Source organism: Petromyzon marinus, chromosome 35 (assembly GCF_048934315.1).
Source record: "Petromyzon marinus isolate PM22_M1 ecotype Great Lakes invasive population chromosome 35, UKy_Petmar_22M1.pri1.0, whole genome shotgun sequence".
NCBI classification, from domain to species: Eukaryota; Metazoa; Chordata; class Hyperoartia; order Petromyzontiformes; family Petromyzontidae; genus Petromyzon; species Petromyzon marinus.
In genome coordinates, this window is record NC_133701.1 from 14287899 (window position 1) to 14303867 (window position 15969).

At 44.4% G+C, this 15969-nt stretch overlaps 1 protein-coding gene across 5 annotated transcripts in view; it reads right to left on the reverse strand.

The window, feature by feature from the left end:
• Positions 1-14210, reverse strand: part of ERCC8 (ERCC excision repair 8, CSA ubiquitin ligase complex subunit) — a 33553-nt gene extending 19343 nt beyond the window's left edge. For 2 of the 5 annotated variants that reach the window (XR_004405243.2, XM_032980095.2), the window contains exons 1-9: positions 13342-13818; positions 11110-11205; positions 7952-8053; positions 5796-5919; positions 5174-5255; positions 4932-5000; positions 4427-4493; positions 481-605; positions 107-231 (exon numbers count right to left, since the gene is read on the reverse strand). Coding sequence is in view for 4 of the 5 variants with exons in the window: in XM_032980095.2 (XP_032835986.1) it covers positions 107-231; positions 481-605; positions 4427-4493; positions 4932-5000; positions 5174-5255; positions 5796-5919; positions 7952-8053; positions 11110-11205; positions 13342-13418 (867 nt within the window). In the remaining variant the exon portion in view is untranslated. Of the gene's footprint in view, positions 1-106; positions 232-480; positions 606-4426; positions 4494-4931; positions 5001-5173; positions 5256-5795; positions 5920-7951; positions 8054-11086; positions 11206-12525; positions 12970-13341; positions 13819-14186 lie in introns of those variants that run through there. The other 3 variants (XM_032980097.2, XM_032980098.2, XM_032980096.2) reach the window with 3 other exon arrangements.
• Positions 14211-15969: the final 1759 nt, after the last annotated feature.

Below are 15969 nucleotides of genomic sequence, written 5' to 3' on the forward strand. Positions count from 1 at the left end.
TTCAGTACAAGCACTGGACATCCGTGGTTCGTCTCAAGAGGAATACTAAATGACACCAATTGCTCGAGATAAAACATGTCGCCTGTGCAAAAAAGTGTTGCATTACCAGAAGATTTGTGCCCGTGTCGGTCCTCCAGAGCTTTAGGCGGTCGTCTGTGCCCAGGGTGAGGAGGTGGAGCCCATCCTTGGTGAAGCAGAGCCCGTTGACGTGTCCGCCGTGCGATGTCTGCGCTGCAGATGTTCACAACGGCACCACACTTAGCAGGAAAACGGCCTCGCTCGTTCGTTTCTTATCCGCTTGTCCTGGTGAGGGTCGCGGAATCGTTAATGCGAAAATTATCCTTGTTATATGGCTCTCTGACGGTAATTCCTTGTTAGATTGTTACAAACGGGATAAGCTGTGTGTGCGGGCATGGAGTGGCCACGACGCTGGGTCTAACGTCCAATGTGGAGAAGACAGTGGGGGGCTTGCGTTCCTACTTCCGCTGCGGTCTCTGCTGCTCGAGGAATTGGAGCCTCCCCAGGCCTCGCCCTTGTGCTGATCCAGGGTGAGCAAACAGCCCGTGGCCTTCCTCACGTCCCACAACTTCGCACTGTTATCACGACTTGTGTTAAGCAGAACAAGCGTGAGAGAAATGTACACACACGACCACACAGAGTAATGAGACTTGTGTAACGACATTGATTAAAATTGATTATGCCCATAATACATGTAAATGCGCATGTAAGATTTTTGTTAAGAGTATTTTTTATCCCCATTTGTTGCATGTAATTAGTTCACTTTATCCTTGCAGCCACCGCACGGCATATTTCAATTTAAGTGGTTAACGGCAGCCATCATAAGAGATGCAGTTGTAAATAAATGCTGGACATGCAAATTGCATTATAGTCCATGGGCCATAGCAGAAATTGGTATCACATAAGCAGCAAAACTTTATTCTTACTCATTTATTTACACGGCATATAGGGGTGAATTACTTGCTAACCCCCACTCCATTCAAGTGGCTATCATTCTTGATTTGAAGCTTTCTTGACTGCAGGAATCCATACTGCTTGGTTCTTTCGGTAAAGTCTTGTAGGTATAAAATAAAATAAGTCACGACGTTTCGGGCGCAACACAAGCGTCCATCATCAGGTGGGAAAGCATGGTCTGCTGCTGAGGCAGACTGTTTAAAAAGGTTTTAAATGGGAGTAGCTCAAGGGTTATAAAAAAGTGGCCGGAGCTAGTGATGTAAATGTGAGAAATTAGCATGTAACTGTAAGATAGGAGAGCGGCCTCCTCGACAAGGACACAGAAGTGGCTATGTTAATGTGAGAGATTAGCATGATGTTAATGTGAGAAATTAGCATGTAACTGTAGAAAAGGAGAAGAGCGGCCTCCTCGACGATGGAGTGCAACCCAACGGGTGTAATCTGAATTGCCTGTGAGTATGAGAGTGCAATCCAAAGGCATGAGAGTGCAATGCAACGGACATGTGAGCATGAGAGATCTAAGAGAGAGGCATAGAGAGAGAGACAGAGTCGAAATAACAGCTGACATATGCAGGTTGGATGGAAACATCACAGTCAGTTAAGATTTTACCTGGTTAATAACGTCCTTCCAATGATTGCTCAGTTTGTACCCATCCTCTCGGTTGAAGTTGTGTCTGTATTTATATATCTGGATGGCTTCATGAACAAATCTCTGAAGGTAGCCGGTAGGTTTGCAGAGTACCTCCGTCTTGGAAAAATGGATTTCGTGAGCCCACAGCGTTAAAACAATGATCGGCAACGGCAGAGGTATTGGTCCTACCGTGTTTCAGATCCGCCTTTTGTTCACGGACGCAGTCTGACACATGTCGTTTCGTTTCCCCAATGTAACTCCTGCTGCAACCACAGCTCAGTTTGTAGAAACCAGGGTATTGCATGTCAGGAATCACATCTTTTCCAGATGGGATTAAATCACGGATTTTGCGTACTGTATTGAAACGAACCTGGATCTTGTGTTTGTTTTAAGATTTTGGAAATCTTTTTGGTAACCCCTGCTATGTACGGTAAAGTGATGGTTTTGGTTGTCTACAAACTGAGCTGTGGTTGCGGCAGCAGTTACATTGGGGAAACGAAACGACATGTGTCGGACCGCGTCCGTGAACACAAGGCGGATCTGAAACACGGTAGGACCAATACCTCTGCCGTTGCTGATCATTGTTTTAACGCTGTGGGCTCACACGAAATACATTTTTCCAAAACGGAGGTACTCTGCAAACCTACCGGCTACCTTCAAAGATTTGTTCATGAAATCATCCAGATATATAAACACAGACACAACTTCAACCGAGAGCATGAGTACAAACTGAGCAATCATTGGAAGGACGTTATTAACCAGGTAAAGTCTTAACTGACTGTGATGTTTCCATCCAACCTGCATATGTCAGCTGTTACTTCGACTCTTTGTGTCTATCTGTCTATGCCTCTCTCTTATATCTCTCATGCTCACATGTCCGTTGCATTGCACTCTCATGCCTTTGGATTGCACTCTCATGCTCACATGTCTTTTGGATTGCACTCTCATACTCACAGGCCCTTCGGATTACACCCGTTGGGTTGCACTCCCTCATCGAGGAGGCCGCTCTTCTCCTTTTATACAGTTACATGCTAACATTATGCTAATCTCACATTAACATAGCCACTTCGTCTAGGCGGCCGCTCTCCTAGCTTACTTTTACATGCTAATTTCTCACATTAATATCATGCTAATCCCTCACATTAACATAGCCATTTCTGTGCTCTCGTCGAGGAGGCTGCTCTCCTATCTTACAGTTACATGCTAATTTATCTCATTTACATCACTAGCCCCGGCCACTTCTTTATAACCCTTGAGCTACTCCCATTTCAAACCTTTTAAAACAGTCTGCCTCAGCAGCAAACCATGCTTTCCCACCTGATGGACGCTTGTGTTGCGCCCGAAATGTCGTGATTTATTTTATTTCATACCTACGTGACTTTACTTGAAAAAAAACAAAGAGTATGGTTATTTACTATTATTGGCCACGTAAAGAAATTGGAACTAGTAAAATTACGTGACCCCAAGTAGTATCGACAAGAGAAATATCCGCTCTGGGCTCATGGACTAATAAGGCACCAGTGGCATTCAAAAAGACAAGCATACGCACACAGGGCTGCAGCTTTATATATGTGCGAAAACCGATAATCGCTTTGCAAACTTTTTTGCATGTGATTATCTAGAATCCAGAAGAGGTTTTTTTTGTTGGGTTAGATCGCATAAATATAAATGTGTCATTAAACCCGCCAGCACGTGAAAGCCTAAATTTCGTTTTAAAGCTTTCGTGACTGCAGGGATTCATATTCTTGGTTCTTTCGGTAAAGTCACGTAGAAGGGAAAAAATAAATAAAAACAATTAAATTCTCACGACGTTTCGATTGCAACACAAGTAATCATCATCAGGTGTAGATGATTGCTTGTTATCCACATGAGGCTATCCACATATACAAACACAGACAATTTCAACCGAGAAGATGGATTCTGGCTTAGCAGTCATTGGAAGGATGTGATAAACCATTTCGGGTCTTGATTGATTTTGTTCACGCTTATGGTGACTTTCAGACCGCATTCCATTCTCGTTCTCTCCCCCCTCCTCTATTCCGAGCATAGATGGACTCGTCCGTCTGAACAACCGTTAGTCGCTGTCCGTGGTGCTAACGTTAAGAAAAAAAACCCACTTTTTTCTAAATTTTTGTTGCTGTGGTTTTCACACCTGATGATGATTGCTTGTGTTGCAATCGAAACGTCGTGATAATTTTTATTTTTTTATTTCCCTTCTACGTGACTTTACCGAAAGAACCAAGAATATGAAAGCCTATGTGTTAAACTTATTATCCATAATGCAATAAAACGAAATTAACAAATTATCAAAATGCGAAGGGAGCTAATTGAGACATGCTTAGTTGAGTATGCATTTGAAATCAAACACAAGTGATGCACTTGGCAGATTATTTTCAAACCCACATTGAGTTTAAGCTTCTCCTACTCGCGTTGTTGGCTTTAAAATAAGCTTGCTCCATCATATATCATCCAGGAGTTGATTCAGCCACAGACTCCACTGAGATCTCTCAGATCTATCGTTTGTACCCTAGTCAGCATAACCGCCGCTCCAGGCTTAGAATCTGGGGTGACCAACGAGCTTTTGTTTGTATGTCTGAAATTCCTCGCGGTCGATGGAGACTTTTAAGCCCTCGCTGAAGACGCATATTTTAAACCGCATCCTCTATTTCTCTTATCTTGTCTCTTTAGTCTTTCTCTACCTGGTTACTTCTCTCTCATTTTCTAATACATGCGTGGGGGTTTCCAGGATTCATTGTGCAAGGGCGCTGAATGTAAACAATTTTTAATTCAGTATGGTGCGGCATGCGCTCACTTGGCTGGTACCTTCCAGTAGCCAGGACAAACTCGTGCCGCGTCGACCAGCGAGCTGCAAGCACCGCGTTCCGGTGACCTGCAGGAAGAGCTGCAGTCAGCACCTGTGCCACTCCGCTACACTCCATGTTGTTACAGCAGGGATTAAGAACCCTTTTCCTTACTGAGAGCCAAAGAGGACTTTCCATTGCCTTTGGCAGGCAACCACTATTAACGCACACCACCAAGTTGCTTCTGTCACTACAAGAGGCCCTTACATTGACATTAGAAACATGGTGTTGCCAGGTCGAAATTATTGCCCTCCAGTAACCAATTCGTATGGCTAAGATCCTAACGGTGATGGATAAATATTGTTTGGTGGCCATTTTGAAAAGGTAGGTCTCGTGAAGCCGCGGACCGTACCAAGTAATGACATAGGCTGTGGCTGGCCCGTGGGCTATAAGAAACCTCACCCCTGCCCTATAGTGGTGAAGCCAACCATTATGGGTGCTCTCAAGACAGCAAAAACAGCTCTCACCGTTCAGGATGTGAGTGCTCGAGCCCGTTCTCAGGTCACACAGCTGCACTTTGCTGCCACTGGTTCCAACTTGAGTCATCAGGGAGCAAAACGAGAGCAGAATTTAAATACAAGCGTTTTTTTACTGTTTAATTATTAGTTATCAGGGTTTATTGAAACATGGTTGGGATCATATTATTTAAAAAGTAAAACTTGTCAAATTATTTGGCATAAACCCAAGTTATACTACATTTAAATCTTACCTGCAATTAGGGAGTGCTGCGTTGCAATTGGAGACATATGGTGACAATAAACCTTTTCCGAAAATGTGTAAATTTCTGCAGGCTGTATGAAGAAACCCACCAGCGGCAGTATGCAAAACAAAAACAAATTATTAAAATACATCCTTGTTCACGTCAGCGGTATAATTTTACACTCGATATATCTCATCAAACACGTACTACAAATTCCGAGTAAAGTACATCATTCTTTTCGCAATATTCCAGCGAAGAGCCAATGAGAAGTTGCAGGAGTAGTCTACTGCATGGGTCACACTGCTATTTAAGCAATTTTTTTTATTTTACCAGGTAAAGCCCACTTGGCTATATAGCTCTTTTTCAGAAGCAAACTGGCCACAAATGATAGCTCAACGAAGTGGCTTATCACGTGGAAATCTATAGCAGCCAAATACTCTAAACGCATGTTTCTAAATGTGGAGAGAAAAACTAAAGGACTCGGAGACAAAGTCACGCGACCATGGGGACATAATGGAAACTCCAAATATACAGGCGTCAGGGTTGAGATGAAACCCACGACCTCCTGTATGCCAGGCAAGGTAGTTAACATCTTGCCAGTGGCGCTCACGGCGGTGAGATGTGTTCTCACCTCCAAAGCATTGGTGTCCCATGCCTTGAGTGTCTTGTCAAAGGAGCTCGACAGAAACATTCCTGTGTCGTGGGTGTACCACTGCACCGTCTCCACACTGTACTGGTGCACATGTGCATGGGACCTGCAATACCAGGTACAAGTGCTCTTGACAACAATACAATGTGATTGTGACTGCATCTAAAGATGCTGCACAGAAAAGCATATGCACATTCATAGTTCTAAGGCCAAGTAGGGAGTTATAGAGAGGGGGAATGTATGCATGTACAGTGAGGGAAAAAAGTATTTGATCCCCTGCTGATTTTGTACGTTTGCCCAATGACAAAGAAATGCTCAGTCTATTATTTTAATGGTAGGTTTATTTGAACAGTGAGAGACAGAATAACAAGAACATCCAGAAAAACGCATGTCAAAAATGTTATAAATTGATTTGCATTTTAATTAGGGAAATAAGTAATTGATCCCCTCAATCAGAAAGATTTCTAGCTCCCAGGTGTATTTTATACAGGTAACGGGCTGAGATTAGGAGCACACTCTTAAAGGGAGTGCTCCTAATCTCAGCTTGTTACCTGTATAAAAGACACCTGTCCACAGAAGCAATCAATCAATCAGATTCCAAACTCTCCATCATGGCCAAGACCAAAGAGCTCTCCAAGGATGTCAGGGACAAGATTGTAGACCTACACAAGGCTGGAATGGGCTACAAGACCATTGCCAAGCAGCTTGGTGAGAAGGTGACAACAATTGGTGTGATTATTCGCAAATGGAAGAAACACAAAAGAACTGTCAATCTCCCTCGGCCTGGGGCTCCATGCAAGATCTCACCTCGTGGAGTTGCAATGATCATGAGAACGGTGAGGAATCAGCCCAGAACTACACAGGAGGATCTTGTCAATGATCTCAAGGCAGCTGGGACCATAGTCACCAAGAAAACAATTGGTAACAGACTACGCCGTGAAGGACTGAAATTCTGCAGCGCCCGCAAGGTCCCCCTGCTCAAGAAAGCACATATACGTGCCCGTCTGACGTTTGCCAATGAGCATCTGAATGATTCAGAGGACAACTGGGTGAAAGTGTTGTGGTCAGATGAGACCAAAATGGAGCTCTTTGGCATCAACTCAACTCGCCGTGTTTGGAGGAGGAGGAATGCTGCCTATGACCCCAAGAACACCATCCCCACCATCAAACATGGGGGTGTTTTTCTGCTAAGGGGACAGGACAACTTCACCGTATCAAAGGGACGATGGACGGGGCCATGTACCATCAAATCTTGGGTGAGAACCTCCTTCCCTCAGCCAGGGCATTGAAAATGGGTCGTGGATGGGTATTCTAGCAGGACAATGACCCAAAACACATGGCCAAGGCAACAAAGGAGTGGCTCAAGAAGAAGCACATTAAGGTCCTGGAGTGGCCTAGCCAGTCTCCAGACCTTAATCCCATAGAAAATCTGTGGAGGGAGCTGAAGGTTCGAGTTGCCAAACGTCAGCCTCGAAACCTTAATGACTTGGAGAAGATCTGCAATGAGGAGTGGGACAAAATCCCTCCTGAGATTTGTGCAAACCTGGTGGCCAACTACAAGAAACGTCTGACCTCTGTGATTGCCAACAAGGGTTTTGCCACCAAGTATTAAGTCATGTTTTGCAGAGGGGTCAAATACTTATTTCCCTCATTAAAATGCAAATCAATTTATAACATTTTTGACATGCGTTTTTCGGTATTTTTGTTGTTGTTATTCTGTCTCTCACTGTTCAAATAAACCTACCATTAAAATTATAGACTGATAATTTCTTTGTCAGTGGGCAAATGTACAAAATCAGCCGGGGATCAAATGCTTTTTTTCCCTCACTGTATGCATGTACAACTTCTTTCGCACCGTACGTAGCCAACCGTGGAAGGAATAGGACTTACATGCAGAACATTATTGAAGGAAATTATCACTCAGGCAGAGGAGAACAGGGACGCCTTCATGAACAGGGAGATGATATCAGCAACGTGTAGTGCAGCCAACGACTATCCTACCACCTGACGAATAGATAATTATGAATCTTTTTACCAATTAAAAATGATTAAAAATACTAACAATTATACACAATTTATGCAACTTGCAAAGAACGGTAAGATGCCTACTAGGAAATACAATAACATAATTTAGTCACCTGCCCACTGTGCAGATGGCCTTGCATGTGTATTGAGGTTTCTGGGAGACATTCTCCAGGTTGTAGATGGCAATCACTCCATCAGCTCCTCCAGAGAGCATACTGTTGTGCACAAAAATTAATCCACAGCCACTTCATTCACAAAGACAGCAACACGCAGGTACTACCACCGGCTTTCATTATTCTCTGGAAAGCATTGCATATATGCATGTATATTCTTAGTTCTTTCGGTAAAGTCACGTTGAAGGGAAACAATAAAATAATAAAATATATATAAAACAATAAAAATTCTCAAGACGTTTCGACCATAACACAAACGGTCGTCTTCAGGTGTGTCGGTTTGCATAAATTTATTTATTTTTAAACGGTGTATTTATTTATTTATTAAAAAAACGTTAGCGCCACACGCAGCGATTTGGCAGTTTATTTAGGACTAGTCCATCTATGTTCTGAAAAGAGGAAGGGGGAGACGAATTTTTTTTTAATGTATGCTGTCTGAAAGCCACTGTAAGCGTGAACAATCAGTTAAGACCTGAAATGGTTTATCAAATCTTTCCAATGATTGCTAAGCCAGAATCCATCTTCTCGGTTGAAATTGTCTCTGTGCTTGTATATGTGGATAGCCTCATGAACGAATCTCTCATGGTAGCCAGATGGCTTACAAAGAACCTCTGTCTTGGAAAAGTCAATGTCATGTGAGCCTACTGAATTATAACAATGATCTGCCACGGCCGAGGTGTTGGTCCTACCGTGTTTAAGGTCTGCTTTGTGTTCACGAATGCGGTCCGAGACATGGCGTTTGGTTTCTCCAATGTAACTTCTACCACAGAGGCAACTTAGTTTGTAGACACCAGGGTATTGTATGTCCGGAATCACATGGTTCATCAAGGACTAAACACTGAGGTACCCCCCCTGGTGAGACACTGTTTAACCAATACATACTTCACTTGGAATGGAACTTTCTACAAACAAACTGAGGGCACCCCAATGGGCTCCCCCCATCTCCGGTTATAGCTAACATTTTCATGGAGAAATTTGAGACTGACGCCATCCAGACTGCCACTCTGCGCCCAACCTTATGGAAGAGGTACGTGGATGACACTTTTGTCATCTGGCCACATGGCCGGCCTGCTCTAGACCAATTCTTCGACCACATCAATTCCATACACCCAGCCATCAGATTTACCATGGAAGTAGAAATAGATGGCAAGCTACCTTTTTTGGATGTCCTAATTAAAAAGAGACCTGATGGTTCAATGAGCCACTCTGTCTACAGGAAAGCTACCCATACGCATGCTTATCTGAAACCGGATTCCCACCACCATCCATCACAGAAGAATTCTCTCATCAAGACTCTGTATCATAGAGCCCAATGCATATCCGACCAGGAACACATAGGCAGTGAACTCAAGCACGTACACCAAGCTCTTAAGGCTAATCGTTACTCCGACTATACAATCCGCAAAGCTATCACTCAAACCATGAAGAAGGACCCTCTTGAGGAGCCTTTCAAAACCATCACTTTACCCTACATTGCGGGGATCACAAAAAAGATCTCCAAAATCTTGAATAAACACAAGATCCAGGTCCGTTTCAACACATTACATAAAATCCGTGATCTGGTTCCGTCTGTAAAATATGTGATTCCGGACATACAATACCCTGGTGTCTACAAACTAAGTTGCCTCTGGTAGTAGTTACATTGGAGAAACCAAACGCCATGTCTCGGACCGCATTCGTGAACACAAAGCAGACCTTAAACGCGGTAGGACCAACACCTCGGCCGTGGCAGATCATTGTTATAATTCAGTAGGCTCACATGACATTGACTTTTCCAAGACAGAGGTTCTTTGTAAGCCATCTGGCTACCATGAGAGATTCGTTCATGAGGCTATCCACATATACAAGCACAGAGACAATTTCAACCGAGAAGATGGATTCTGGCTTAGCAATCATTGGAAAGATTTGGTAAACCATTTCAGGTCTTAATTGATTGTTCACGCTTACAGTGGCTTTCAGACAGCATACATTAAAACAAATTTCGTCTCCCCCCTCCTCTTTTCAGAACATAGATGGACTAGTCCTAAATAAACTGCAAATCGCTGCGCGTGGCGATAACGTTTTTTTTTATAAATAAATAAATACACCGTTTAAAAATAAATAAATTTATGCAAACCGACACACCTGAAGACGACCGTTTGTGTTATGCTCGAAACGTCGTGGGAATTTTTATTGTTTTTTATATTTTATTTTATTGTTTCCCTTCAAAGTTACTTTACCGAAAGAACTAAGAATATGAATTACTGCAGTCACGAAAGCTTTAAATCAAAATTTATATGCATGTATGTTGAACTTCTTTCGCACCGTACGTTGCCAACCATGATAATTGGAGGTGCAGTGGAAGGACAACTAAACACAAAAAGCAGCTCTAAAGAAATGGGTTTTCAACCTTGATTTAAATGTGCATAGCTCCAATGGCTTCCTAATCTCGGACGGAAGTGTTCCAAACGGCCGCAGAAGCGCATCCGAAAGTACGCGATGCAGTGACCGCCTTTGTTCGATGGCTAACCATGGCTCGATGGTTAGCCATCGCTAGCCATCGAACAGGCTACTACCAGGCTACACCGTCCGCTAGCTCAACCACCAAACCTCAATGTGAAAATAAAAAAATTGCTGATCAACTCCTTTATAGTTGGGGAAGTGCTGACGCTATGCCTGTTATACAGCATTTTGGAGAAAAGGGTTGGTGGATCGCAGATGATGCGAGACTCACTTCCCGTGGGCGTCGAGGTGCCATACTGTGGCTTGCCAAACTAAAAACTCAGCAATGTTTTTATTTTACCAGGTAAAGCCCACTGAGCTATATAGCAATTTTTCAGAAGCGACCTGGTCAAAAATGATAAATACTCTAAAGGCAGTACAGCAAACCCACACTTGACACGTTACTATATACGACTACAGAGCTTGGGCAATTATTGGCGCTGGCTCACTGCGCGGCTGCCTTCCTGCTTGTCTGTGGTTCCTCATGCCTCCGACTAGTTTTCTGTCTTTAAGAGTGTGTGTAATACTGATTGGCGTGTTACAAGATGGACTTATTATTATACAAAAGAACACGCATGTTAGGCGACAATTTACATGCTGCTGGTGTGGCCACGCACTACTTATTTTCTGCTTGGTCGATGTCGAGGACATTGACGCCACTGCTGTGCACGCACTCCACGTCCCGCTCACTGCTCAGCTCCAGGTTGAACACCCTGCACAGCTCACAATCATGCAAAGACAAAGATCCCCTGTATAGCCTAAACAGACTGTTGGGGCAAGTGCTGTTAGTGAGCACCTATGAAGGCCGACACGGCACACGAGGAGGTGGGTAGCCAGCACCACGCACGGTGGCCTTTAGATCCCCAGTGGTGATGTTTACACATCACACAGGTACTCATTTAAGACTGAGTTAATCTCAGAGAGGCCCAGGACCGGTTCAGATAATCGTCACTGGTGTTGGCCGTTAGCGGGAATCGAAATCGTGTTGCCGGGTTCGTATTGCAGCGTGTGAACCGCTACACTACTGCTCGCCATCATGCACACACAAAAGGAACCTGGCACTCATGGGAGAAATCTCAAGCAGTACAACCCTTGCATGGATTATGCTGAGGATCTCTCTCATTCTCATTTGCCATGTTCTTCTCAAAGATGTCTGCAATCATGGCCTTCCATTTAGCTCTTTCCGTGATATTTACTGAAGATACTCCCATTTATATCCAATTGCTTATGTACTTAATTCACCATCATTTCCCCAATCAAAACATATTTAGTCTGCCGTTCTCTCATTATTTATTCTTATTCTCTTTCTATCTTAAATACATGTATTTCTCATGTTGTCTATTCCAGATGGGTTTTTTACAGCCTTCTAAAATAACACATTTCTGCTGCTTCTAGTTTGCTTCGGGGCTTTGTAACTGTCCAGCTTTCACATCCACATAGGAAAACAAACTATAGTATACTCTCGATTATCCATGCTAATGACGGGGAGGACAGACGTGGATAATTCAAAATCGCGGATAATGCAAAAATATACACTTTCTGCTGATCTCTATGACAAAAACTAACGATCAATGATGCGCGTGCAGTGATTACTTTGCTGCTCCCGCCCAGAAGAGTCCGCCCACTAAGTGGATAGCAGAGCCACGGCAATCAACATCAAACTCTGCCCGCTGTTGTAAAGATGTATAACGACTGTACTGTAGAGGCGATCACGTGAATTTCGGAATAACCGGAGCAAATATTTGTTTGATTTAAATATTTTACTTGAAATAAGCATTTCCAAGAATATTTTTAATGTTATTTATTTGGGCTTAAGGGAACATCCTTGAGTTATTAATTGATATCAAAATTTCAGGTGCGTAGTTACTCCACAAATTAGATAAACCTCACGTGGACAATCGAATCTACTGTACACGTCCGCTGAGGATAAGGCCCCTTAAAATTACGTGGTCATGAAGTGCCCCCTCTGTGGTATAAAGGGTCCAACTCTCTATTGCGTTGAGCCCCCCTCTACTATATTGTGCAGCAGTCACCTCGATTGGGTCATCAGGCAGCACCCCACCTTGAGGTCTTGTGACAGGGAGCCTCACTCTTTTGACATTAAGAGCCCAACACTGTGGGTCATAAGGACCCCCCTTCCACTAGATTAATAGATCTCATCCTGGACCATTGATCTCCCGATAGGGGTAAGAGCCGCTCTCTCCATCGTGTCACGAGACGCCATCCGACCGCCCCCCCCGCATGAAATGGGACATCAAGGTCTCCCCTTCTCCCTTCTGTCACTGATCTCCCCTCCTCACGCACTCGGCAAGTCTCACCCTATCACGGCTGAGGTACTGACTTATCTCACGGATTCTCAACACTTTCGGATTCTCACACTCCAATAATCTCACACAGCAGCACCAGCATTCACTCGTACCTCCTTACTCTTGCGCAATCACCCCACAATCTCGCAATGACCACGGCATTCTCAATCACGCGCAAAACAATCACTAAATCTTACGCATTCGCATCTGTCTTAAGGAAAGGCCACCAATCCTCGAAGTCACTGGCGTGGCCATCAACCGCATCAGAACATCCACAGGTTCATGTACACATCTCCATGAATGGAAAATGTAAAAAACCACCGGGCAATTGTGGCCCATGAAACCCCAATGGACCCTATAGCAAAACTACTGTACTCCGCACTTTCAACGAAAAGCAAAAATTACACCGACCTCTCTACCGAATAACCTCTCATCATGTCTAGCAGAGCCTTAACGATTGACATCTATCTGCTGGACACACTGCTGATGCCTTGCTGCCGCAAGCAAGAAAACAGAGCCCCCCCCCACACGCCCGTGCCGCACCTTCGCGTGGACTCGGCGACGCGCAGCCTGGGCGGCTCGTCCGCTCCGTTGCGCCGCGACGACAGGAGACCCAACATGACTCATAGCATCAACGCAACTATAATAACGAAGCCACTGGTGTTGTAGCAGCAGTGATAATAACAATGACGCCCCCCAAGACAGTGGTAACGATATCGCGCTACTTCGGCCTACTTCAGGCTTCTCCCCCCGCTCAGGCCGCACCGAGGCCCAGGTCGCGGAGGCCCCGGCCCATGAATGAGGCGGCTCGGCATCGCCGACCGACCTCCATGCAATCGATTAAATCAATTACCCCCCCCCCTCAACGATTGATCAATCGAAAACTCGCGCATCCGTCTGTTGAGCGTGGTAATCGAGGATTCTACCCACAGGGTAAACCCGTATGCACCAGAACGTGAGTTGCTACATAGGGCGAAAGTTGTGCGCGGTGCCAATAAAGTTATACAATTGTGGGTCTCTCTCCCACAAACCGCAGCTAATAAAGTTGAAAACATTGCGGTCACACAAAACTACCGGATTATAAGACGCACCCAACAAAGGTATACGATTCCAGTCACACACAACTACCGGATTATAAGACGCACCCAACAAAGTTGTACATTTCTGGTCACCCACGTACACACCTACCATATAACACGTACTCAATAAAGTTATAAAATTCGGGTCCCATACCCGTACCGGATTATAAGACGCACCCAATAACGTTTGACAATTTAAGTCGCACCAATACCCGGCCATTCGCCACGAAGTGACGGTGACGTCACCACGGCGTCTGTGCCAGGCTAGGTGCACTTTGAGGCCACATGAAGTGTCGAAGGCTCGCTGACCAGGAGGTCTCGGGACAGACCCAGCAGGTGCCATCGGCTGGTTGACTGAAATGACCGGGAGATGCACCAGCTGTGCCAACTCGCTGAATTGTATCCGTCCGGCGCTCCGCTCGCTGTTATGAGCGTCGCTCCCCTGCCCTCAGTTGTTGATGGAGGGTGACTGCCCCCAACTGCCCAGCAGCGTACTTCACGAGCCTCCTCCAAAGAGTCACACGAACCTATCCGATTATAAACCACACCCAATAAAGTCACGTAGATAGAATACAAAATATAATTAAAATAATCAAAGTGAGCGTACTGACAGTCTTTTATGTAGACTGTAGCCTGGTAGACTGCAGCCTGTTTTTTTATGCTGGTGAGCCTATTGGCAGTCTATAATGTAGACTGTAGCAATGGTTATAAAACTGAACCTGAGTGAGCGTAATGGCAGTCTATAATGTTGACTTATTCGGGTTCTTTCAGTGACAAAAATGAAATAGAAATACATTATTATTTTTCTATCCATGTGTCTTTACCGAAAGAACAAAATAATATGAATTCCTGCAATCACGAAAGTTTTAAGTCAAAATGTACACGTGCCTGTTTTTAAGACACATCGAATAAAGTTATACTGTACAAACATGCTCTTTGGTTTCTTCGGTAAAGTCACAAAATAAATCATGACGTTTCGGGCGCAACACAAGCGTCCGTCATCAGGTAAGAAATCATGATCTGTTGCTGAGGCAGACTGTTTTAAAAAGGTTTGAAATGGGTGTAGCCCAAGGGTCATAAAGAAGTGGGCGGGGCTAGTGATGTTAACGTGAGAAATTAGCATGTAAATGTAAGATCGGAGAGTGGCCTTCAATAGGCAAGAGCGTCAATGCAAGAGAACCACCGCAACAGTGGCCATGCCAGTGAGACACACAGCCCATAACACAGTAAGAACCAACGATACATCGAGGCAAAGGGAGCAGAAGTGGCCATGTTAATGAGACCCAGCCCGTTAATGCAAAGGCATCCCACAGGGCAATGCAACTCAGAGAGTCAGAGATAACAGCCAAACGGCAGGAAGGATGGAAGCATCACTGCGAGTTATGACTTTATCTGGTTAATAACGTCCTGCAATTGTGAGAGATGGACTATAGGGCATGTGAGCATGAGCGTGTAATCCAAAGGACATGTGAGCATAATAGTGCAATCCAAAGGACATGTGAGCATGAGAGTGCAATCCAAAGGCATGAGAGTGCAATGCAAAGGACGTGAGCATGAGAGATCTAAGAGAGAGGCATAGAGAGAGAGACACACACACACAGAGTCGGAAATAACAGCTGACATAGGCAGGTAGGATGGAAACAAAAACAGTCAGTTAAGACTTTACCTGGTTAATAACGTCCTTCCAATGATTGCTCAGTTTGTACCCATCTTCTCGGTTGAAGTTGTGTCTGTGTTTATATATCTGGATGGCTTCATGAATACATCTCTGAAGGTAGCCGATAGGTTTGCAGAGTACCTCCATCTTGGAAAAATCGATTTCGTGTGAACCCACAGCCTCAAAACAATGATCAGCAACGGCAGAGGTATTGGTCCTCCCATGTTTCAGATCTGCCTTGTGTTCACGAACCTGGTCCGAGACATGTCGTTTCGTTTCCCCAATGTAACTGCTGCCGCAACCACAACTCAGTTTGTCGACACCAGGGTATTGCATGTCAGGAATCACATCCTTTACAGATGGGATTAAATCACGGATTTTGTGTACTGTGTTGAAATTAACCCGGATCTTGTGTTTGTTTAAGATTTAGGAAAT